Raw genomic sequence first — 26,247 nt, forward strand, 5'->3', positions numbered from 1 at the left:
TGATTACAGGAACTTTGCATTCTTCCGGTATAAAGATGGGCCCTTTAGGGGATGAGAGGGGGATAAAGTTAGCACTGAACCGATCTGCTAGGATGTTGGCAATATCAGTTCTGTATATTAGTGCCATTATGCTGTAACTCAGAGCAGACCTGAGTGTTGCCATTGAGATTCTTGACATAGCTGTAGAATGCTTTGTGGTTGTCTTTAGACTCCGTGGCAATTTTGTTTTCGTAACTAGCTTTGGAGGATTTTATGAAGGATCTTAGCTTCTTACTGAGTCTGACCAGGGAGTTCCTCCAGTCATGGGATTTTACTCTTATTTATTTTTTGCAACAGTTTCTTTCTTCTGTTGTAGAGTTTGTTTATTGCAGGGGACCACCAGATTGGCTTCCTTTTTTTGGAGGATAGCATCTTGGTTAGGGATTGCACAATCCATGCACTCGTAAGTGCTTATAAAGGGCATTTGTGTAGGATTCAGCAGTCCTACCTCTATTCTGTCAGCATGGGTGTCGAAGTTTGCCACTTCTGTCTAAACGTGAAGTTGGCTTTGGAGAAATTGTTTATGGTGGTTTCACTAATGGGGGGGGGGGGGGAGATGTGGATGTCTAGGGTGATTAGCTTGTGGTCGGATCTGACCAATGAGGAATTGACCTCTGGTGTGGAGCACCAGTTGCCCATGTTGGTAATAATCAGGTCTAGGATATTGCTGCCCCTGGTAGGGGTGTAGATAAGTTGATCCAAGGCATTGGAATTCATGAATTCCAGAAAACGTTTAGCACAAGAGTAGGTACATGAGTAGTTTTCCCAGTTAATGGTGGTTTAGTTGAAATTGCCCATTATTGGGGTGTTAGGTTGTACCCTAATATTTTCCAGTGTATCAAGAAATGAGGAGTGGGAATCCTGGGGCATGGTGGGGGATCTGTAGCAAGCTACAATTTGGATTGCGGTCTTGCCCAGAGTTAGTTGCACTCTAATCTCGGATGCATTATGCTGAGCAAACTAGCCTGGAGGTGTGGATATCCTTAATGAATATGGATACGTCTTTCAGTCCAGGTTAGTTGGCCGAAAGGTGTGGCATGAATTATAGCCTGGTAATGCAGGGGTACTCTGGAGCCTTGAACCAGGTCTCTGTCACTGCACAGATGTCTGTGTTCTCCATTTTAATGAGTGTCACGAGTGAGTGCATTTTGAGGTTTAGACTTCTAACGTTGAGTAGCAATACCCCCAGATTCTGCTTGCTTGTATCTGTTATGGTGGTGAATTTGTCATTTGAACCTTGCCTAAAAAAGGCACTGTAGGGGTGGCTAGAGCCATAGTCAGTATCCAGAATCCCAGGGGCGACAGGTGCAGGCCATCTCTGGCAAAGCATCGTGGTTTGTAGATTGTCGTCCCATGCAGTCAGATTCTGGATCCCCTTAGAATGACACTAGAAGCTTAGAAAATTGTTGAAGTTGATCATTTTGTCCTTGTACTGTGGTATCATTCTGGGTGATGGCAGGATGCTACTCAGGGCTAGGTTTATACCTGCCTGGGCTACAAGATCAGACAGTTCCTCCATGTCCCTTTTCATATAGTCCAGGGAGGTATGTCTCGGGTCATTCACACCAACATGGACAATGCATATTTGTATTTGTGGAGTGACCTGAGTGCATGTGTTATGTACTGGATTCTGGCACCCAACAGCCAGCTGACAGTAACTTTTTCCTTGTTTTGCCTGGTGAGTGGAACATCAGTGTACATGACTATAGAGTCACCTATTACTAGAGTGTTGGGTATGTTGTTATGCCTTATGGGCTGTGGTTGAGTGGCACACTGAGTTTGTGGGCTGGATCATTTGGGTTGTGTTGGGGGGTGGAGGGTTGCTTGTGTTTCTGCTTTGGAGGTCCCTGTTGCTTGGGCAGGTTTTTACTGAGAGGCTGTGCGAATGTAGGTGTGTTTTGTGTTTTCTGTGTGTGTGTTGGTATAAGTTTTGAGGGACTATGTGATGAGTGTGATGTGGTGCAAGTGTTTACCTTCACATGACTGTCTAGTCCAGTCTTTGGTGAAGAGATTTTCTTCCAGTTTGGTCATATAAGTGCATCTCTCACAAGTTGTAGTGTTGGGTGGTAGGCGGAGAGGGTTGTCTTGTGTACATGAGGCAAGTGCTGCATTGCCCCAAGATGCCCAGATTCATCAGGTAGACAGGAGAAAACACTGGGAGCTGACCCTTAGACATGCCTGGATAGGTGCTTATTTAAGTACTAGAAACTGTTTTCCTCTAGACAGGTGAGGAAAGTTGAGTGCTGTAGTAATTTGTAGCTTTAGTGCTTACGAGTTTTGAAAAAGTGCTGAGCTCAAAGGAACAGAGTGCTGAAACCAAAACAAAAACTGGCTAGTTCTAAGAAACAAAATTAAGCTAGAAGGTTTCCCTTCAACACAGGCTTGGGGGCTCAGAAGCCCACAAACAGTCCTGGACACAGCAAATCTGTATCCAGACTAGACTACCCATAGGAAAGGCAGGAAACGAGCTTAAAAAAAGAGAGAAAGGAGGAGCAGAAACTAAGTGGATTGGTCTTCTCAAATCTTCTGCCTGTATTTGGTAGAATGGGGTAATAACACTAGACGGGAGGAGATCAAATTTACAGTAGGGATGGGCAACTGCAAAGCCACCAACTATAAGAGCAGCATACAAATAGGGAGGGAAACTGCAGAAATGTTTCTCACAGCAGAAAAACAGCAGTGCGCCTGGAGCCTCTAGAGAACTTGTTTGCAGTTAAAAGCTATCCGAATCAAACAACCCAAACAGATGCTTAATAAGTGGACAATTTCCAGTCAATACCTCACACAGTGAAACTAGCTAGAAAAGTATGCAGTAGACAGTGCTATAAATAACTCAAAAAAATAAATATTTTTTCCCCTTTTATACCCAAGGGACAGTGCAAAATAAAGTATTGGCTCCTAAGTTTGGTATTGTGTCCAAGCAGAAATTAAATGGCAATTTAATTTTCTGTAAAATGTACTTCCTGCCTCAGTTGATCAGCTCTATCAGAAGTCTTAGGATTTTGCCTGTATGCTCATGCAAACTTTATCACTTGTTTGAAACTATTGTATGCAGACAAACTGAAAATTCAGTGTTTTTTTGTTTTGTTTTGTTTTTTTTACTAAATCCAGATATATTTAGGGTTGTGTTCTACAGCTGAGTTGCATTCTTGTGAAACTTTCATGGTAGCTTTAAACTGAGAAGTAACTGGCATTATATTTAGTATGACTTTATTCTTTGCTTAGGTGACTTTTTGCATAGTGACTACTCGTACCAACATCTGTAATTGATAGTTTTAGGCAGAAGAGCTTTTGGTAGACTCGCTGGTAATTCAGATTTTTCAGGTGTGAAGTGCAGACCATTACACCAAGGATTGCTACCGACAGCTGATATTGATCAGTTGTACCCAAATGCATGAACATGTTTTTGTGCAATATATTCAGATCTTGCAGTATCATTGTTCCAAATATATTGATGCTATTTTAGTGTTTTAAGATCTAATTTATAAGAGTGTTAACCTTCAGTTGGTCATGACCCTTGAAATAAAGGGTATATTGGTGCGAACTGCGTAGTAGAAGTGCTGGCAAATTGCACCACCCCTTCCCCTTTATGATCAGAATCCATTTAGCTTTGGAGAAAATGGACTCAGCATTTTTTTGAGAGTGGGGAGGCACTGGTCATTCATGCCATTGGTAGCAGTCTTAACTTGAACATGGTGAAATATGTTCTAGGAAGGATAAATCATTTTGTAAATTGGTTTGCAATCTGTGGTGTATATAGTCCTTAAGACTAAGGAAAACTGAAGCAAACCAAAAGAAAAAGGTTGCTGGATACACTTAAACCACTCAGAAAATGTATTGTAAAGTGCTTTTCGTCTGGGACAATACCCAGACTTCCTCAGACAACAGCTTACGCAAAACACGTTCCTTTAAATGCAAGTTAATTAATAGTTAATAGTAAAGTGTGTAAACTTTTGATTTTAATACAATTGATAAAATTAGTAAAAAATAATTGATAAGACGCCTGTAGTACAAGTGATGTACCTTAACAGCAAAGGAGCAGCAAATTTATAAATTTGAACACAAATATGTGAACATACATATATACTAAGCCTTTTTTAATTAAATATGACTTGTAATTATCTGTATAGAATTTAAAATTTGAAATTAAAATCTTTTTAATATATGTATAAATAAGATAAACCTTTTATGTAAACCCCATCCTTTTGACTTGGTTCATGCTACCAGCATATTTAATGGTTTGTATTCTTTGTCTACTCAAATTCTTTAGTTTTAAAATACAGGTTGGGGAGATAGTTTCGTTGAGGCCAGGGTCTCTGCTAGAGTCTAGTCTCAGCTGCCTGAGGAGTTTGCTCCAGTAAGAGTGGAAGGGGGGGGGGGGTCCATATCCAATCACCTGTAACTTGATCCAGTGCTCTGAAGACAAACGTATGTGTTGGGTATTCTTTACAGTGTTTGGCTAATGCGTTCTCTATTTTATTTCTTCTAATACTATATATGTGTTGGTATATTCTCTCTCATAACCTTCTATCAGTCTTCCCTACATAGAATGCAAAAAACGTTCACACTGAGCCAAGTAGACAACTGACTTCGAGTTACAGTTGCATCTCCCTCCTACCATTCACTGTAACGTTGGTTCCCGTTGCTATATATTTACAATAGTAAACACCGACCCTTTAAACGATGAGTAAAATAGGAATTATATTAGAAGTTTTATTACACCTTTAGTGTAGATGCAGAAGAATTGAAGCACATTTTGAGGAGGTACTGGAATATATTGCATACAGAAAAGGGGTGGAAGGAAAAACTGGGTGAATTTCCAGTGATTTTATAAGAACGGAAACAACATGAAGCAGTTACTGGAGATTAAAGTCACCAACACAACAAGATCCCCCAGAACATTCAAATGTGAGAACTGTGACTGTTGTAAATTCCATAAAATTGCCAAATCTGCCACAGGCCACTTCTAGCATTCCTTCCACTGCTTAGTTCTAAAAAGACTTAAGTGGCTCAAGCTCACGCACCACCTAAACCTAGTTCATCTGTCTTCCGCAAATAAAATTGTATGTAAAACTGATAGTTGCCAGCCCTCAAACCCATCCTAAATCCTTCCATTCCTACTGCACTACCTGAACTCCCAGATCTGAAAACATCTCTTAACGGTCTACATTCCAAACAAAAGAGCAGGACAGTCCCTAGGCTCTCATACTACTGCCAAGCTTTGGAACTCTGCCAACAAATATTACTACCGTTGAGTGCTTAAACGACTTTACAAAGGAAACGTTTTAGTGCATGTTGTCAGACCTGACCTTTCTCTTTTCCTAATGGGTGAACTTCATTCACTCTTTAGGTCCTTTCTACAGCTGGAGATCCCTAGACCATGAATTTCATCCACTATATGAAACTAAAACATTATTTCTACACCCCTAACTATTCCCATCCTACTCCACATTTTTTCTAAGTTTATGCTTGCTTTAATGTTCTGACCCCCTGCCTGACCCTCCTTTACCTTAATCCTACTTGTATACATTTGTATCTACCACATAGGCAATATTAACTAAAAGTAATGCATCTCTATCTGGTGCATGTTTTAGTATTGTTTCTACCTCCATGTATTTTAGTATGCATCACTTATGTAATGTGTGCTTTAATTCTTGCTATTTTGTTCATGTACAATGTCCCAACTTTCATGCATCTTTTGGAGCTTTTCTCCCCAGGCCTCTGAAAATGGGTTCCTGACCCAGTTGGACTTTCCTGGTAAGCAAATGTTGAATTTGCACAAATGTTTACAGTAAGGTTACTTGTATCACCATGTATCTATAATTGTGCTGTTTGCTGCCCATCAGGAGGAATTGTCATTTTATTTTCCCTTTCCCATGTCTGAAAGTAGCCCTGTTTCTGTGCCTGACTTTTTGCACAAAATACTTTGTAATGCCGTCACGAGTCTTTTATTAGTTTGGACTTTGTTTTTGTGTGGTCTATTTTCATGGATGCCTATTGCAGAATTTATCAACCTGGATTGTAAGAGTTAAGATCTATACTTTGTAGTCTGGTAATTTTAGTAGGTATGGGTGGAGGAAAAATGGAACAAAAACATGTTTGCTTAATGCATATTACATAATGCACATCTAGCTCTAGTTTTATTTTTTAATGCATTTCATTTACCTTTGATTGTAGAGGTTTAAGACAGTGGCCACTGGTACATGCCAGCTTACTATATACCTTTGTCACTAGCACTTTATCTGGACCATTGCCTGGGTTGGGCAGGTGCATCTTGGTGAGTAAACTTTCAGTAAGTGGTGCCCCTCCTTGTGGTCTAATTCTGACTAAGGAAGCAAATCCAGTTTGAACTAGAAAATGGATAATTATCCAATTATACTTTCTACCATTCAGGCTTCATGTTTGAGCCCCCTAAGTGGATTTAACACTTAACTGCAGCTTTATGTGGCTGTTTAGAGTCCTTTCTTCCACATTGTGGATGTGCATACAATTTTTTAGCTTGGTAAAATGCTGAAGTTTTTCTTGCTAATATTGTGGCAGTCTGCTACACTGGATGTCTGAAATGCATAGCCATTCCAGGCATACATTCAGATTGTATGAGCACCATGGGTATTGACTTGGCTTTTAAGCTTGACTTGGCAGTATGCAGGAGATTAGTGAAAGGATAACTGGAAGGCTTGTTCTAAGGTCACAGGCAGCACAAAATTTTGAAAGATAATGGACCAAACTTGTAACACCACTCCATGTGGGATGATGTGCTACTTGAGTAGGGCCCTTATCCTGCATGTTTGAGGGACATGTTATTTTACTGCCTCATTTAATGGTGTAATGTACCTTGAAGTGGGAAGGGTAATTGACAATTCTGAGCCACAGTGTGATCCAGGGTATTGTTTCATGCCTCACTCTCAAGAAGTTAGCTGACTGGCCTTTCTGTATCTTTGGAGCCCTCTGCTGTCAGTATCTCCATAGTGATCTTTTTGCATCTCTTGCCCCCATGCTTACCAACCATAGGTCTCAAGCAATCGGAGACAAATCCATAAATCTGGGACAGTCCGGGGACACACTCTTGAAATATTCGCTTGAGACATTGAAAGAATAAGAGAATTTAATTCACAAAGTACATATTAATTTACGAAGTCTAACTCTTATTACTAAAGTGAAATTCACCATTATTACTAAAGTGGAATTCACCACCTCTTCAATAGTTGCCAGTTTCCTGTAATTTGAATCAAAATCAGGGATGTCCTTGAAAAACAGGGACATTTGAGAGTTATATTGCCAACCATCAAGTCTCTAAAGGGCTGTTACCAGGCAGCTGAGAGTACTTGTTGGCATCCTGGCAATGAGCACACAGTTTAACCTTAAATTGCAATCCCTCCTCCCATGGTGGTGACTTGAAGCCTCATCTGAGGTCTACTTGGATCACCTAAGTCGCATGCCTGCCGTATAGGTAGGTGCTACCTTTACTAGTTTGGGTGGCTATGGCTTTCTGTCAAATCGAGCCCCTACTGCATACTGAGCACCTGGCCTGTAGGACCCTATTATTGGAGCTGCAATGCAAGGAAGGCAAAAACTCTGGTCCCTTCCCCTTGCAGGATGGGAATGACCATTCTCCTTGCTTGTGCTGTCAGGCAACCAAACCACTGGTTGAACTTGGGTCACGTGAGGTGTATTTTGGGCTTTATTTCTCTACACCACTGGTGCAGGCACTGTGAATTGATTTTTTTTTTTTTTTTATTTATTTCCATCACAGCAGATGAGAACAAATGACTTCTGTACCACCCATGCATGCTTCTGCCACATGCTTGGGTCCTTGAAGTACTAGAGTAGAGCATTCTGTAAGAGAGGAACCAGGTTTTGTTGAATTGTGCAACAGTTTATAGATGCACTGAGGCCAGAGTTCAGTACAAAGAAAAATGTGTCAAGTTGGTTCTGTAAATACTGCACTGGTGAAGTTAACCTTATCTGCCTTCAGTAAGTTATGATCTGCCGGAATCCAAATAATTATCCCGGAGCTCCTACAAAATAAGAAATCGTGTTGCTTTTGGAGAAAATAAATGTTAGTCTCTTAAGTAATTTGAAAATTATATAGGTAGAATTGTGCACCCCCCCCCCCCCAATCTTAATGTAGGTAGAACAAAGATGTAGATCAGGTAAATTGAGTTAGGCTTGAACTTTTTTGGGTAAATTGATTAAAGAATTTTTCTGAACTGGTAGAAGTAGAGATCATATTTGTGCTTTAGGAGTTTTAAATTGGGTTCAACTGGTAGAAGTAGAGATCATATATGTGCTTTAGGAGTTTTAAATTGGGCTCAGTTGGGTATAAAAAAAGTAGGTAACCAGCTCATGGGGGTGTGTTCAAAGGGTGTTTTGTCCAGTTTTCATGTCTCTTTGACTCTATTTGAAATTAAAAGGCTGGGAGTGGTGGGCTGATGGGTTGGGCTATTGGAGACTAGACAGAAATCAAAATTTTAATGTTGCTTCAGAGGCTTGAGGTGGCTTGAATCTCCACTTTTTTATAACCCAGATAGCAACACGATTTGGAAAAGGCTGATGTCCTTCAAGGATGCATCTGCAGTCATCACATATGGGTTGTCCTGCCTCAGGCAGCCCTTAGGTCGGCCGGATTCCAAAGTCTGGGTCCGGCGTCAGCTGATGTCGCCTCTTCCCCGATGTCAGAGCGCCTGAGGTATAAAAGCGTCAGCCGACGCCATCTTCCTTGGTCTTTCTTGCCACGTGGTGCCCGAAGCAGAAGCAGTTCGCAAGTGCCGGTCGGCCAGCTCCTGTAATTCAGCTAAACCGAAGACTTCAAAAGCTAAATACCCTGTTGGGGACTCCCTCAGCTGATGTCAGATAAAATTAATAATTGCTTAACTTTTTTGTGGGAAACTAATACCTCATAAGGATTTCCACTCTTACTGCCTACCTTGCCTAGGCCCAGACCACGACGTCTTGGCCTGTTCCGCCTGTGCTTCCTTCAACCGACGCACTCTTAAGACGTTGGTCGGAGTTTGCAGAGGAATTTTTTGGGGCTAGTTTTGCTTACAAAATGCCATCTGAGACTCCGACTACACATTTAATACAGAAACAGAAGGACAAGGACCGACGCACGCGGTCCGCGGTTTCGGCTGAAACCATGGCCAGGCCTACCGCGAGTGTCTCTGTCTCGGCTGAAACAGTCCTTGGTACTACCATCCACCGAAACCGTACAACCGACTACCTCGGCCCCGGAGGCCATTACTGTATCGGTTGTTGAATCTCCATTGGAATCTGGTGTCCAGGAACCTTCCGCCACCATTCCCTTAGACAAAACGACACCAGCACGTGGTGCAGCCAGGCCTCCTGCATCCATGTCTATTAAGGCATTCTCTAGGGCTAAAGCTGCTAAACACTCAAAATCTATGCCTCCCAGGGTTATCTCTCAGGGACCCACTACAGGTTCTCAGATCCTTAGTCTAGCAGAGGACCTTATTTCATTAATTAGGGGCTCTCGGCCTCATCCGGACAGGGGCTCTCAACCTCCTACAGAAAAAAGGCCCAGGGTTGAGCCCTCTGATCCCCTCTCTTCAAATGAGGCCTCTGATGGCTCTGCTCTCTCGGACTACCAGGAGGAGGCTTTTCCGGCCTACGAGGATTCAGATGCAGAGGAATCTATCCCTTCGGCCTCCCCTCCTGAAGAACTGTCTTTTGGGGAAACTCTGCACACTGAGGGAGCATTTTCAATGGCAGGGCCAGGAATTCTCTTGACTCCAGGAAGAGATTAAGGACCTGTTTGCATTTGCCTCAACATAGACCTTTGGCTATTCCCCCTGTTTTGAATGTCATTGATGATGTGTACTCTGAATCTAGCACAACCCCTGACACTCTCCCTCCGGCTCCTGCCAAACCCGATGGGTACTACAGGGTCCCGGAATCACACCTTTTCCTTTACAAGGCCCACTCTGCTGATCCAGAAACTATCTCCCAGGGCCCTAAAGGGGTTGCAGCTGTCACTACAAAAAATCCACTCCCCTCTGAAAGGGAGTCCAGGGCTTTAGAGCGATGGGGTAAAAAAGTGTATACTTCTGCTACCCTTTCTATGAGGGCTTTAAACTGTCAATTTCATATGATACAGTACCAAGAATATTTGTTAGATGAATTGCATAAAAAGCTGTCTTCCCCTGAACCCCTAGATCACAAATCACTTCAGGATCTGGTACGTAACTCTCAACAGGTTAGCAACCATTTCTTGCAGTGTGGTTATGATGCATTGGAAGCTTCATGTAGGTCAGCTATGACAGGTGCAGTCATACGTAGGCATGCTTGGCTGAAGGAACAATCTCTGCCAGACCATGTTAAAGCAAAGCTTCTGGATGCTCCACTGGAAAAGCAAAAGTTATTTGGTTCCACTGCTCAGGAGGTGTTAAAGAAATTTGAAGAAAAGGCAAAATCTGTACAAACAGTCAAAGATTTTATGCAAGTCCAACCACCTAGATTCAGCAGAAATTGGCATTCCAAGAACTGGTCCTTTCCAGACACAGATTTCAGAGAGGCAAGAACAGGCGTGCCAGAGGTAGAGAGCAAGCTAGAGGCTCCTACAGAGGACGTCAATGGCAGCATCCCAACCAGAGAGGTAGTGCAGGGCCTACAACTGCTGCACAAGGACAGACTCAATGACTTTACTTTGACACTGCCAACCAGGGCTCAATTGGAAGCACCTTTGGGTGGAAAGCTTTCCTTATTTTCAGAGAATTGGCACATTATTACAAGGGACAAATGGACACTACAAATAATAGACCAAGGATACAGGTTCCATTTCCACACATTACCGAAAAGAAAAGGCATGCCAGACCTGCCACCAAATCAAAGGGCAGAGGCTTTGAAACAAATCTCCAACTTAATGAAAATGAAAGCAATAGAAAAGGTTCCTTTCGCAGAACAAGGCCAAGGATTTTATTCCAGACTCTTCCTTGTTCCAAGAAAAGCAATGGAGGCCTATTCTCCACTTGTCCGCACTAAATACTTATCTCATTGTGCCAAAATTCAAAATGCTGACTCTACAGCAACTCCTTCCCATGCTGGGCAAGGGGTCTTTGCTAGTAACTCTGGACCTCAAGGAGGCATACCTGCATGTCCCTATCAGACAAAGCTGCAGAAGACACCTCAGATTTCTTGCAGGTTCAGAGCATTATCAATTCTCAGCATTGCCCTTTGGCTTATCTACTGTGCCCAGAGTATTCACGAAATGCCTGGCATCAGTAATTGCACACTGCAGACTTCAGGGGATGCAAATATACCCGTATCTGGACGACTGCCTTATACAAGCGGACAGCCAACAAATTTTGGTAAAACACTTGAATTATGCCATCTATCTTCTTCAGGCCTTGGGATATACAGTCAACGTTCACAAGTCAAGACTTGTACCATCCCAAAGAATAACTTTTCTGGGTGCGGATCTGGACACAACCACCCAAATGGCTTTCCTCACAGAAGAAAAACAAAACCAACTACCGGATTGCTTCAAAAACCTGTCAAGACAAACTCAGCTGACTGCAAGGAAAATCCTGCAGGCCCTGGGTTACATGGCTTCTTGCATTCTTCTGATTCCTCAAGCAAGGCTACATATGAGGAAAATCCAATGGTACCTCAGGAGTTTATGGACTCAGCACAGTCACAGCCTGGAAACTTTGATACCACTCATCCCATGCCTTCAAAGGGAATTTCTGTGGTGGGCTCAAGCAAGCCAGTCAAACAGGGGTTTGCCCTTCAGCAAACAAATAGCCAGCCAAACCCTTACAACGGACGCTTCAGACCACGGATGGGGAGCGCACATGGAAGGAAGATGCATTCAAGGACTATGGTCACAAAAAGAGCTACGCATGCACATAAACCAAAAGGAAATGCTGGCAGTGATGCATGCAATCGAGGCCTTCGAGTTATTTCTACATCAAGGCCACCTGTTAATAAGGACAGACAACACTACAGTTATGTGGTACATAAACAAGCAAGGAGGCACCCATCCTACCCTCTTTGCAGACTGGCAATGAATCTATGGGAACTTTCCCTGACTCTCAATATACAGCTGCAATCCCAGTTTGTACCAGGAAAGGACAATATACTGGCGGACAGCTTAAGCAGGAACATCATGGATGCACACGAATGGATGCTGCACCCAGACATCTTCCATCAGATAACACAATCATGGGGGACACCGGACATAGACCTCTTTGCCTCCCCACACAATCAGCTGGACAAATTCTGCACAAGGACATACCACCCTCAAGCATGGAAAGTGGACGCCCTCTCTTTCAGCTGGAGAGCTCTAACAGTGTATGCATTCCCACCTCTTCCATTAATGACCAAGGTCTTACTGAAGATCAGGGCAGTGCAACCAAGAGTGATTCTGATAGCTCCGGACTGGCCAAGACAGCACTAGCACCCATTGCTAAAGAGCATGTCACGGACAAAACCATGGCTTCTGCCACAATGGCCGCTTCTCCTGACACAGCACAATTACAAAACTCTGCATTCCAACCTGAAAACATTACAGCTAGCTGCCTGGAAAATAACTTGACTCATCACCAGGATAAGCTGTCCAAGAGAGTGAAGGATAACATCATGGAAGCTCACAGGCCTTCCACAAGAAAGGCATACTCAGCAAAATGGAAAAGATTGCACACCTGGAGCACCTCAAAGGGCCTAGATGCAACAGTTACGAACATGGCACATATCCTGGAATATTTAGCAGAAATGCTCCACAATGGCCTGTCTTACTCTTCCATTAAAATTCATGCTTCAGCAATTTCAGCAGAGTACAATACTGATCCACCTGTCTTCTCTCATCCTCTGCTAAGACAGTTTCTAAGAGGAATTAAGAACATCAATCCTCCAAGGAAACCACCACTGCCTACTTGGGACCTTCTTCGTGTTGGAAAAACTAACACTGCCTCCCTTTGAGCCAGCAGCATCTGCAGAACTACAGTTCCTCTCTTGGAAGACTGCCTTCCTTCTGGCCATAACCTCAGCAAGAAGAGTATCTGAGTTACAGGCCCTCGTGGCAGTACAGCCATTTCTTATTTTTCATCAAGACAGTCTCATTGAGAACCAATCCTTCATTTATGCCAAAGGTGGTATCTAGGGTCTCATTAAACCAAGCTATTCACCTGCCTACCTTCTTTCCAAATCCACAAAACAAAGGGGAAAAGCTTCTGCACACCCTGGACATACACAGACAGTTGCGCTACTATTTGGACAGAACAAAAAATTACAGAAAAACTGACCAGTTGTTTGTAGCATATGCTGCTGGTGCACAAGGAAAAGCAATTTCAAAACAGACAATTTCAAAATGGATAGGGAATTGCATTTGTTTCTGTTACTCCTTTCATGGAAAAACTGTACCAACTAACATTAGGCCTCATTCGACCAGAGCCACAGCCACCTCCACAGCCTTCTTAAGAGGGGTGGCTACCAAGGACAATGTTAAGTTGTCAATCTCGCCTTCTTTCTTGCTTGATGGGTTCGGAGCCGATCCTCAGCTCCGACTCTGCACTTTGCTAAGCTCGAGAGTCACTTTTACCAGCTTGAGGCAGCCCCATATCCCATGATGCAAGGCGGTAAGTACCCAGATCTCGTTTGCCGCTTCGCTGATGAGGTCCTCCTTTTGCCAGCTCCTGGTAAGTGTTAGTTTTAAACTACTTTTTGCCCCTAAAATTTAACAATTTTCACTTTTCTTTAGAATACCTTCTGAAGGTGTTGGGCCTCATGGCTGCGGCCATTACCCTTCTTCCCCTGGCCCGCTTCTACATGCGTCTGCTTCAATGGATGTTGTTCACTCAGTGGTCTTACCAACAGCTTCCAATGCGTCACCAAATCCTGGTGACACAAATTTGCAAGAATCATCTTTCATGGTGGATTTCTTCTCCCCAGATTCACCAAGGCAGACCCTTTGTATCCCCGGCCCCGGTAGCCACTGTCACTACGGACGCCTCCCTGATCGGGTGGGGGGGTCATTATCAGGGCAGGATGGTTCATGGGACGTGGCAACCGTTAGAATACCACCTGCACATAAATGTCCTAGAGATGAGAGCAGTGCTTTTAACGTTGCAAGCCCTCAACGACTTTCTTCCCTTGGGGACAATTGCAGTTCACACAGACAACATGTCTGTAGTATGGTATATCAACAAACAGGGCGGAACCAAGTCCTACCCCTTGTGTCGAGAAGCTCTCGGACTTTGGCAATGGGTGATCTCCTCTCATCGGTTTCTGGTAGCAACGCATATCCCTGGGAAAACCAACATTCTAGCGGACAGATTGAGCAGAGCTATTCTCATGCCTCACGAGTGGTCTCTCAAACAATCTATAGTGGAGGAGATTTTTCTAGAATGGGGCCGCCCATGTTGCGATCTTTTTGCTACTCCCCAAAACAGCAAATGCCCAGACTTCTTTTCTCTCTTCCCACTGCCAGGCCATCCCCCCAGAGATGCTCTAACCCAGGATTGGCCCCAGGGACTTCTTTATGCCTTTCCTCCCTTTCCGCTGATTCCACAAGTTCTCCAGAAAGCCACCGATGTTCTTCATTCCACATTGCTGCAGTCCTAACTATTGGGTAGTCCGCTGTCCAGTCGGCCCGAATACCAAAGTATATGGCTGACGTCGGTCACGGCGCATTAGACTGACGTCAGTACGTCAGGGTACTAATGCGCATGACCGACGCCATATCCTCAGTCTTTTTTGCCGCATGGTCCGATGCAGAAGCAATTTTGCGAGTGCAGGTTGGCGTTCTGAAAGTTTCTGAAGTCAGAGTTTCAGACCGAATCAAAGTTGGCTAAGTACCCCGTTGGGGAATATTTTGGTTTTTCTTGCCTCAGTAATTAACCGGATGTCAGAAAAGTGAATAACTGTATTTCTTGTGGGAAACAGATACCTCATAGGGATTACCATACTTTGTGTATACCTTGTTTAGGGCCTGAGCACGACGTTGTTGGATGCCGCTCTTGTGCTAGATTTAACAAACGCACTATTAAGAGAAGGTTAGACTGTGCCAGGTTAGTGTTTGGGAAGCGTTGTAATTATAAAATGCCGTCGGATGTTCCGACGCCCGCTTCGGGCAAAAAGCGCAAGGATAAAGCAGCAAAGCCTAGAGTGGAAGAACCGACCGTCCCTGACGCCGGTTCTTTAGAAGGCTCAGTGGAGCCGGAGGTTCTGCCAGGTGTTTCTTTGGAGTCTCAGGGAGAGACTTTATTGTTACAGGATGTATCCTCTCAGGAAGTAGACCAGGCTGAGGGGGCTTCTCAGGTGGCTGTTCTTCCCTCTCTTCCTAAGGTGGTTAGAGCCTCCCCCTCTGTTTCCAAGGCTTCTTTGAGAGGCAGGCCTAGTGTAGCTTCAGTGGGGGTTTCTCCTAGTGCTTCAGGGTCTTTGCCTAAGAAACATATGCTTAAAATGGCAGAGGATTTGATTACTATGATTAGAGGTTCTATGCCCCCTCCTGATAAGAGGCCTAGGGTGGAACCTGAGTTTGAGAGTTTTGAGCACTGTTCGGAGGCTTCTGAGTCTTCGGCTGAAGACTTGCAGGAGTTTCCTCCTTATTCTGATGTGGATGATTCTACTCCTTCTGCTTCTCCTCCTGAGGATTTTTCATTTTCAGAGACTCTGCATTCCATGAGGGAGCATTTTAAATGGGAAGGTCAAGATTTCTCTGATACCAGGAAGAGGCTTAGGGAATTCTTGTTTTTACCCCAGCATAGGCCTTTAGCTATACCTCCGGTTCTGAATGTGGTGGAAGATGTTTTTGCAGAGGCTTCCCTGAATCCTGATTCTTTGCCTCCTGCACCAGTTAAACCGGATAGGTACTATAGGGTGCCTGAAGCTCATAAGTATCTTTTTAAGAGTGCTAGGGCAGACCCGGAAACTGTCTCTCAGGGGCCTAAAGGTGTGAAGGCTTCTGTGGTTAAAAATCCTGTTCCTCCTGATAAAGAGGCAAGGGCTTTGGACAGATGGGGAAAGAAAGTGTATACTTCTTCCACTTTAGCCATGAGGGCATTGAATTGTCAGTTTCACATGTTAAAATATCAGAATTACCTCCTTTCACAATTGAAATCTAAGGTGGATGCTCTGGCAGAAGGTATTGTGTGTAAAGAGTTGCAGGATTTAGTTCATGTGTCTGAACAGGTGGGTAAACATTCCTTGCAGTGTGGTTTTGATGCTGTGCAGGCCTCCTCGAGGGTGGCTGCCACTGGTTCTGTTCTTCGAGGCACGCCTGGTTGAGAGATCAGAACTTAGCTGAGCATGTTAAGACAAGGATTTTGGATGCTCCTTTACAGTCTGATGTGTTGTTTGGTTCGCCTGTTGAAGCAGTTTTAAAGAAAATGGAGGACAAGGCTAAGTCTATGCAAACTGTTAAAGATTTTTTGCAGGTGCAGCCTCCGAAGTTTAGTAGAAATTGGCCTACTAAGGGGTGGACTTTTCCTGCTTATGATTCCCAGTCTAGGGGTAGGTCTAGACATGGTAGGGGCAGAGCTCAAGGTTCTTTTAGGCCTAGGACAGGGAGTTCACCTGCTCAGACTTCTGGTGAGGGCAGGGGTCAGTCCTTTCGTAAGCAGACCCAATGACCTGCCTTTTCAGCTGCCAGTTCATTCTCGCCTGGCAGCACCTCTGGGAGGAAGGCTGTCTCTTTTCAAAGAAAATTGGGATTTAATTACCCAAGACAGATGGGTTCTGGATATCATTCACCACGGTTACAGGTTTTATTTCCATACCTTGCCTCCCTTCAAAGGCATGCCAGACATTCCTCCTCCTACAAAGAACAGAGGCTCACAAGCAAATTTCTCTGTTGCTCCAAATAGGAGCCATTCAGTCAGTTCCTGTGCCAGAAAGGGGCCTAGGATTTTATTCTCGCCTGTTCCTAGTACCAAAGAAGGGGAACACGTGGAGACCAATTCTGGATTTATCTATCCTCAACACTTATCTGGACATTCCCAAGTTCAAAATGTTGACGTTACAACAGCTTTTACCTCTGCTGGGCAAAGATCACTGGATGGTAACTTTAGATCTCAAGGAAGCTTACCTTCATGTGCCTATAAGACTAAGTTGCAGGAAGTATCTGCGTTTTCGAGCTGGAAATTCTCATTATCAGTTCTCTGCATTGCCCTTTGGCTTATCCACTGCGCCCAGAGTATTCACAAAGGTTCTGGCTCCAGTGATAGCTTACTTCAGGCTAAAAGGAATTCAAATCTATCCTTACTTAGACGACTGCCTGATTCTGGCTCAAGAAAAGGAAGACCTTCTACAGCATTTGGATTATGTTATAGCAGTGCTAAGATGCCTAGGGTATTCTGTGAGCGAAATAAAGTCCAGTCTAGTACCCTCTCAAGACATGTGCTTTCTGGGTGTGAGACTGAATACAGCAGCCCAGATGGCCTTTTTAACCCCGGACAAACAAAAGAATCTATCCAGTTACTTCCATCAACTATCTCTTCAGTCCGGGCTGACTGCAAGGACAGTCCTTCAAGCCTTAGGGTTCATGGCATCTTGTATTCTGGTGCTTCCCAATGCCAAACTGCATATGAGGAAGCTACAATGGTATCTAAAAAATCTATGGACACAGCACTGCCAGGATTTGGACACTGTCATTCAAATAATACCTTGCATTCAAAAGGAATTTTTGTGGTGGGCTCAGGAATGTCACCTAAACAAGGGACTCTGTGACCCGGCCAGAGGCGAGTCAGATTCTAACGACGGATGCCTCAGACATTGCTTGGGGAGCTCATCTAGATGGAAAATGGATACAAGACAAGTGGCCTGCCAGACTACAGCATCTACATATCAACATGAAAGAGATGTTAGCAGTCCAGTTTGCATTAATGGCTTTCAAGGAGTTACTTCTTCCAGGGCAGGTGTTGATTCTAACAGACAACACAACTGTCATGTGGTACATCAACAAACAAGGGGGAACACATTCTTACCCATTGTGCAGGCAAGCAATGATTTTATGGGAGACTGCGCTCAGCTTGCAACTAACTCTTCAGGCAAGGTTTCTGCCGGGAGCACAGAACTCCTTAGCAGATGTGTTAAGCAGGCAAATCATGGATCCCCACGAGTGGAAACTGGATCTTCATGTATTTCCAAAATTGACAGTGTCTTGGGGAACTCCAGACATAGATCTGTTCGCTTCTCCACTAAACCACCAGCTGCCAAAGTTTTGCACGAAGGGATTTCATCACACAGCTTGGAAAGTGGATGCTCTTTCTTTCAGTTGGAAAAATCTTCATGTGTATGCTTTTCCACCTCTTCCTCTTCTCCCAAAGGTGCTTCTAAAGGTCAGACAAGACAAGCCAAGGATGATTTTAATAGCTCCAGATTGGCCTCGGCAGCACTGGTACCCATTACTGAGGAGTCTGGTAAGGAAGCCTCCATGGCCTTTACCCTTGATTCCACATCTGTTGTCTCAGAAGGACGGTCGTCTGCTCAATGTCAAGCTTCACTCTCTTCATCTAACAGCCTGGCATATTCGGTTTTGAAAGACAGCAGGTCTCAACTTCCTCAACAAGTTTTAAATGTGATTATGGAAGCCAGAAGACCTAGTACAAGGAAAGTGTACGCAGAAAAATGGAAGAGATTTTTATTTTGGACTGCAGCAAAGAATTTGGAGATTTCGGAGCCTAATTTGAGTGCGGCTCTTCAATATCTTACTGAGTTATTGGACAAAGGTTTGTCTTTCTCTTCCATTAAGATTCATGCTGCAGCAATTTCAGCTCACTATGATTGTGACCCACCATTGTTTTCACATCCTTTGTTCAAGCAATTTCTTAGAGGGCAAAGAATATAAGACCCCCGTAGAGCTCCTACTCCTGCTTGGGATCTCAATTTTGTGTTGGAGAAACTTACTCTACAACCTTTTGAGCCTCGGCTACTGCTGAACTGAAATACTTGTCATGGAAGACTGCTTTTTTGTTGGCCATTACTTCTGCAAGAAGGGTTTCTGAGTTACAGGCCCTTATGGCGGTTGAGCCTTTTTTGATTTTTCATAAGGATAGGGTATCATTACGTACTAATCCTTCCTTTATGCCTAAGGTGGTTTCTACTGTGGCTTTAAACCAAACTATTCATTTGCCTACTTTCTATGCAGATCCCCAAAATAAAGGGGAAAAGATTTTGCACACTTTAGATGTACACAGGCAATTGCGTTATTATTTAAGCAGGACTAAGGATTTTAGGCAGTCTCAGCAGTTGTTTGTTTCTTTTGCTTTGTGTTCGCAGGGCAAGCCTGTGTCAAAACAAACTATTTCTAGGTGTATTGGGTTCTGCATTGCATTTTGTTATTCCCATCATGGCAAGGAGATTCCAGCTGGGATTTGGCCTCATTCCACTAGGGCTACTGCCACTTCAACAGCATTTCTAAGGGGGGTGGCAACTAAGGATATTTTGGAGGCAGCTACTTGGAGTTCAGTGCATACTTTCTCTAAGCATTACCACCTTCCTCTCTACTCTAAGTCTAGGGCTGGTTTTGCCACAGCTATTTTGCAAGGCATGTTATCAGCTCCTGCTTCCTTATGATTTGCCAGCCTCCCTTACCTCTGCTTTGGGATTCTACCCAATAGTTAGGACTGCAGCAATGTGGAATGAAGAACATAGTACAGTTTTGTACCTACCATAAATGTAGATGTTCGAGGATCCACATTGCTGCAGTCCAATTTACCCTCCCTCCTCCCCTCTGTGTTTAGGGGTGGTTGTGTAGGTGAGATTATATTCTGGTACCTTTGTATATATTGTATATATATTTTTGGTGCAGGTATGTTTGGTGTGTTTTGGTTTTGGCCTTGTCTTTTTAGGGTCTTCTGACATCTGGGGCAAGAAAAGACTGAGGATATGGCGTCGGTCATGCGCATTAGTACCCTGACGTACTGACGTCAGTCTAATGCGCCGTGACCGACGTCAGCCATATACTTTGGTATTCGGGCCGACTGGACAGCGGACTACCCAATAGTTAGGACTGCAGCAATGTGGATCCTCTAACATCTACATTTATGGTAGGTACAAAACTGTACTTTTTGAGAGCCAAAATGATTCTCATTTGGTTTCCGTTCCTCCATAGTCACCTTTTCGTGCAGCCATGGCATCTGGACCCAGTACCAGACCTTCTGATTCACCAATCGGGTCAGCTGCACCGGTCTAGCCCTTCTCTCAACCTCACAGCATGGTTGCTCCACTTCCTTCCTTAGCCAGGCTTCCTATGATCTCTAATCCTGTTAGGGATATCATAGTGGCTTCCCTAAAATCCTCTACTAGAAGGATTTATACCAGCAAATGGAAACGCTTCTCTTGTTGGGCAAAAGCTAAAAATATTGATCCTTTTACTGCTCCTGTTCAAGCAGTTTTGGATTTCTTAGCGGAAATCTTTCACGTGGGCTCTTCATCTTCCACGGTCAAAGTTCAGTTGGCTGCTATCTCGAACTTTCATGTCGGGTTCGCAGATCACAACATTATGTCCCACAGGCTTTGTAGAGCCTTCTTAAAAGGAATCTTTCTCCTGAAACCTCCAGTCAGGAGTCCTCCTCAATGGGACCTAAATTTAGTGCTGACATCCTTGATTCTTCCTCACTTCGAGCCAGCTGTTTCATGTTCCCTGAAATTTCGTTCATGGAAAACACTCTTCCTGGTTGCTATTACCTCGGCTAGGAGAGTGTCTGAACTTCATGCTCTCTCTGTTCGTCCCCCTTATCTGGTCTTCCACAAAGACAGGGTATCCTTGAGAACTAATCCGACCTTTTTGCCTAAGGTCGCCTCAAAGAATAATTTGAACCAGTCTATTGACCTTCCTGTATTTTTCCCAAATTACTCAAACAGATCGGAACAAAAATTACATTATCTTGATGTTCACCGCCAACTCGGATATTATTTGGACAGAACAAAACAATTCAGGAAATCCGATCAGCTCTTTATTTCTTATGCTGATAACAAAAAAGGCCTTCCTGTCTCAAAAGTGACCTTATCTAGATGGCTTTCTTCTGTCATCTCTGAAATCTTATCAGCTCAGGGGAAAACAGCTGTGCTCGAAACCTAAAGCGCATTCAACCAGAAGCTTAGCCACTTCCACAGCCTTTCAGGCTAGACTTCCTTTAGACACTATTTGTGCAGCAGCCACTTGGGCCACTCCTCATACCTTTGTTTCTCATTACAAATTGGATTTGGCCTCCAGGGATAGAGCCAGTTTTGGCTCTACAGTTCTCAAGAGTCTGTTCCATTGAGCCACCCAGGATACAGGTGCTAGGGACGCGGTCCCATCAAGCAAGAATGAAGGCGAGATTGACAACTTAACATTGAGAAGTTATGTACCTACCATAACGTTCCATGTTAGTTGTCTTCTCTCGCCTTGTTTCTTGCGACCCTCCCTCCTTCCCCCTGTCCTGGACAGACCTTTTTCTCCCTACATGGAAGAATGCTTCTTAAGACCATACAGTTCTGGTCTTCCTTACCCATCCTTCAGGCTTTTTTCTGCCTTTCTTTCTTCCTTCTGGGAAGTTTTTTATGCTAGGTGTTATTGCCTATAGACAGCAAACGAGATCTGGGTACTTACCGCCTTGCATCATGGGATATGGGGCTGCCTCGAGCTGGAAGTGACTCTCGAGCTTAGCAAAGTGCCGAGTCTGAGCCGAGGATCGGCTCCGAACCCATCAAGCAAGAAAGAAGGCGAGAGAAGACAACTAACATGGAACGTTATGGTAGGTACATAACTTCTCATTTTAGAAGCTGCTACATGGAGCTCCGTGCATACATTTTCCAAGCATTACAACTTACCTTTATATTCCAGATCCAGAGCAGGCTTTGCTATGGCAGTCCTGCAGGGCATTTTAGCTACACCATCCTTTACATAGATCCTCCACCCCCAGATTGGCTATGGTATTCTACCCATATGTGATGACTGCAGATGCATCCTTGAAGGACATAGTACAGTTTTGTACCTACCATAAATGTAGATGTCCGATAGTTATGCATCTGCAGTCAGGTTTACCCTCCCTCCTTCCCCTCTGTGGTATTTCTTGGGTACACTCCCCTCTCATAGCTAGCTGGGGTTATCTATTATGGTGTATTTGTTTTTATATATGTATATATTTATATGTATATATTTTTGTGCATGTTTGGAATTTATTGCATTTCTCCAAATTTAGCCTTCCTTAGAGGGCACCTGGCATCTGGGGCAAGAAAAACTGAGGAAGATGGCGTCGGCTGACCCTTTTATACCCCAGGCGCTCTGACGTCGGGGAAGAGGCGACATCAGCCGACGCCGGACCCAGACTTTGGAATCCGGCCGACCGAAGGGCTGCCTGAGGCAGGACAACCCATATGTGATGACTGCAGATGCATACCTATCGGACATCTACATTTATGGTAGGTACAAAACTGTACTTCATCTTTTTAGATGGAGACCCACTCATGGCCTGAGCAGTTGGCCTTCTGTCATTTGGGCTAAACATCAGATGGAGATGAAGGTCTTCAGGGTTTTGAGAAATTCCAGAATTGCACAGAATACCTAGTCTACAGGGTCCCCACACATTCAGTAATGCATGCAGTTTCAAGGACAATAGGCTGTTGGAAAGAATTCAGAAAAAGCTAACTGGATGACTTGTGGAATAGATAGAAATACGTCTAGAGTTTTGAAGTAGCTAGAACTGTTCTAACCAGAGAAGAGAGACTGGGGGACATGACATAGGTGCACAAAGATATGTAAAGGTTTTGAGCAAAAGGACTGAGACCTATAAGGCGATGGCACAATCAGCAGATTTTAGGGGTTATGTACTCCTGTATCTCTACTTTTTCACAGAGGGGGTTGGTGGATCCATGAAATGAAATACTAGAACGAGTGTTGAAGGACTCTTGTAGGACAGGTCTAGATTTTATGTTTAGCAAATTAAGTGGATTGCCAGTTGGCATGCCAGTGGGGGAAAAATGTACATCCACTGGACTTTCACCTCACTGACCCTCCAAGTGCAACCTTGATGAATGGATGGGAAACGCATTTGTCCCAGGGGTTCCACCTGTGTCCCTCATTGATGGGGGTGACAGGTGCTGACTGAGTTTTCTTTTTAGGGATAAACTCTTGGCTAGACTTGTAAGGGCCCCAGGGCCATTAGCCTAGTAACCTCCTATGATCCTATAAAGATGTGTTTAAGTCCGTGTTTGCTCAAAGAATGTCTATTTGTAAGCATGTGTGCTGTAATTACTGGGTCTACAATATGCATAATTTCAAATGCGATCATAGGAGTTGGGCCTGTGGCACCTCTGTACTTCAACCTTCCTGTCCTTTGACCTGTTATCCATCCTACAGCTACATACACTCAAACTGGTAGACTTCTTGGAGTCAAGAGACTGTTATCCCCAGTGTGTGCTTGAATGGCCCTTCCCACCTGCCTCAACTACATGCCCTGTACAGTGGAAGGTGTATTAATGCACTGCATAGCAATGTAGGTATCTGAAGTTTTTTCTTTAATTTTGTACGGTTTGCTCATGTTCAGAGGTAAACCAGTAGGCTTAGTGGGCTGTGTGTGTTTTAGTACAGGACATGGAATGCAGCGTACCTGCATAGGTTGTACATGTCACTGAGCACGAGCTTCAGAGAAAGCTCAGTTGGGGAGGAGTAATCATGTTGTAGACCCACCAGTGGCTGAAGTCTTTTTGTAGATCAGTTGCTGTGAAACTTGGAATATGTGAAATGGGATAACATTTCTGTGATTTGGTCATATTTACTACTGATGTAACACCTCAAGCCCATGTGTAATAAAAACAAAAAAAAAGGGGGGGGGGGTTCAGTGTACTGTCTCCTGTAAACACTTTTTAAATATGAGGTTGCAGTACAAAATGAGAACTTCTGTCTGCACCAGTGAAGATAGGGTTCTTTATCTTAAAGCTTTGAATAATGCTAAGCATAAGTGTCTTCAGTTTAAAATTTCATCTTTTACCTGCAAATTTGTTTTGGCACCCGGACTCCTATTGTCAAAAGGCCAAAAATAGGGACAAACTTTAAATATTGCGCTTAGAAAGTTACTAAAGTCTTGTTACCATGCATTTTCTGAAGGATATGAAGTCAATCTCAAATGCATGACATTTAGTGAAAATTCACTGATTTGCTAGAAAACCAACTTGAGGAGCACACCAAAAATGAGGCAAAAATCTGGAGAGCTACGGCTAGCCACCCCCCACCCCCTGTGTAAGAGGAGCTAGACTGCATATCATGATGGTAGCTCCCCCCAGCAGTTTTTGGAGAGCGTTATGGATGGCTGCATGAGTTCCCTTGACACACTACATGGGAGTACAAAACCAGGCTTTGCAAGGTGTTTGCTGTCTCTTTGCCAGCTTGTTTCCAAAGTCTGAGAACTACTTGTTTTGAATGTCTTACTCCTGCCCAAAAAAGCTAGCTAGAATTCCTTTTGCACACCATTTTCTAGCATCTTTGAGAACTGCTAGGTCACTCGTGGTCCTGGCAAAATGCTGGTGACTTGTTGCCTAATTGGTCAAAGCTCAGGGCATATAAAGTTATTCAAAAACACATGGTCTGTAGTTAATAGTAATTGGAGATGCAACAAATTTTATGGTTAACAGGGTCTGTAGCTTATTGGTATTAAGAGGAATTTTAAAATCAGAGGCATTTTAAAATACTTTAATTTTTCAGACACTAAACTTGCTAATTATTGCTCTCTTTTAGGAGGCAGGTCCACAATTTTCAGTGAATCAGAATCTCTCACTTCACCAAAAAGGAATTTTCCTGGAGGAAAAAATTGTGGAGAACTTAAAGATGGGGTGCCTGGTAGGTATTCAGCTCTGCTCTGGATTTTTAGATTAACCCAGTCAAGTGCTCGCTTCTGTTTGTGTGAAACTGCATGTAATCTCCGTATCTGGACTTGTGCTTTTGCTTTACCTTTTATGAAAATAAAAAGTTCAGGCTTTACTTATTTTGACCATTTTTTTTTTTTTTTTTTTTGCTACTTGTATTTAACCAGTAAGTGCAGAGCTGTAACACTATTGCTATGCTATTATCCAGTAATGCAGGAAGACTGACAGTTGGCAATGTACAAAGTAATAAATGGTAGGGTTTTGTCATTAAGAGAGACCTTGTCAGGTGTATTGGATGGCACACTTGCAGTACTGTTCCAACTACATTCCTACTATGTTGTGTCCTGCAGTCTTTGTACATGGTTTTCTTTGTAAGGCTGGAAGGTGACTGTTCTCTACAGGTATGAGGAATTGTGCTTAAATCCCATTTTGTGCAAGTCTGTATTTTTAAGATCTGCATAACATTCCCCAGTTTGTGAATGGTGGTGTAATTTGGTAGGCTTGGCCATGCTTCTGTTTCCTTTGCATGCCCCTTGTACAGTTGGCATTTTGTGATCTCTAGCAGTATGTGTAGTCGTACAGTGCCAATGAATGCCTGTGGCCTCTTCAAAGAGGACACCTGTAATTCATACAGTTTGAACTTCTGATTAGATATGATTTTTGTCAATTTTAAAAAAGTGCATGTCCTTGTATCAAACGCTCATCTGACTCAAGTTTCCACATTTGGTATAATTTGGGGAGTTTATACCTTATGTCAATTTTCCAAACATCTTATTGGAAGAACTTTTGCCCTTCAGCCTTTGGGTATAGCTTAAAAAGGGAAGCAGATTGCAAAAGTTCAATATATCATTTGTTATAGAATCATTTTATATAATCACATGTAGATGACGAAGAGCTAAGTTACAGATTCTGTTAGGAGGTTGGTGTTTTTTATTGTACGTATATCGGAAAGTTAACAGAAGCTTGGCAATAAATAAATTGCATCCAAAAACTGACTTTTTTGTCAGGATTCTTGCTTTTAGTGCTGTGCTACTAAAGTTGACGCTTTAAATGTTTGTATGGAGGTGGAATCAGTTTGAGGTGGATAATGCAAGGAGCTAAGAATTCATTTTTGCAGATTATACAACAGTGATAAATGGAGAGCAGTCAAACGGCATCATCCACTTGTAGCACAAATTAATCTAATGCTTCAGAAAGGGGTAAATGTAACCTCTTGCTAAAACGTCTGACAATATAGGTATGAAAAATTGATCCACAGTACTGGATGAGGAGCCTGAACTGTAAATGTGCTTCTAGCAAGCATCCCATCTAGAAAGAAGTCCCAGAAAAGGAGATATTCTACAAAAGGGCTTTACAGAAATAGATGCTTGGTGCCAGAACCATGGGCTCGAGCTTAATGCCAAGAAA

At 43.4% G+C, this 26,247-nt stretch overlaps 1 protein-coding gene across 1 annotated transcript in view; it reads left to right on the plus strand.

The window, feature by feature from the left end:
* Positions 1 to 26,247, plus strand: part of LOC122814097 (jupiter microtubule associated homolog 1-like) — a 176,676-nt gene that overhangs the window by 95,124 nt on the left and 55,305 nt on the right. Inside the window, exon 3 of the mRNA XM_044086715.1 lies at positions 24,713 to 24,814. Coding sequence (XP_043942650.1) covers positions 24,713 to 24,814 — 102 coding nt within the window. The remainder of the gene's footprint in view (positions 1 to 24,712; positions 24,815 to 26,247) is intronic.

Source organism: Protopterus annectens, chromosome 10.part0 (genome assembly GCF_019279795.1).
Source record: "Protopterus annectens isolate FY-2018-M chromosome 10.part0, PAN1.0, whole genome shotgun sequence".
NCBI lineage: Eukaryota > Metazoa > Chordata > Ceratodontiformes > Protopteridae > Protopterus > Protopterus annectens.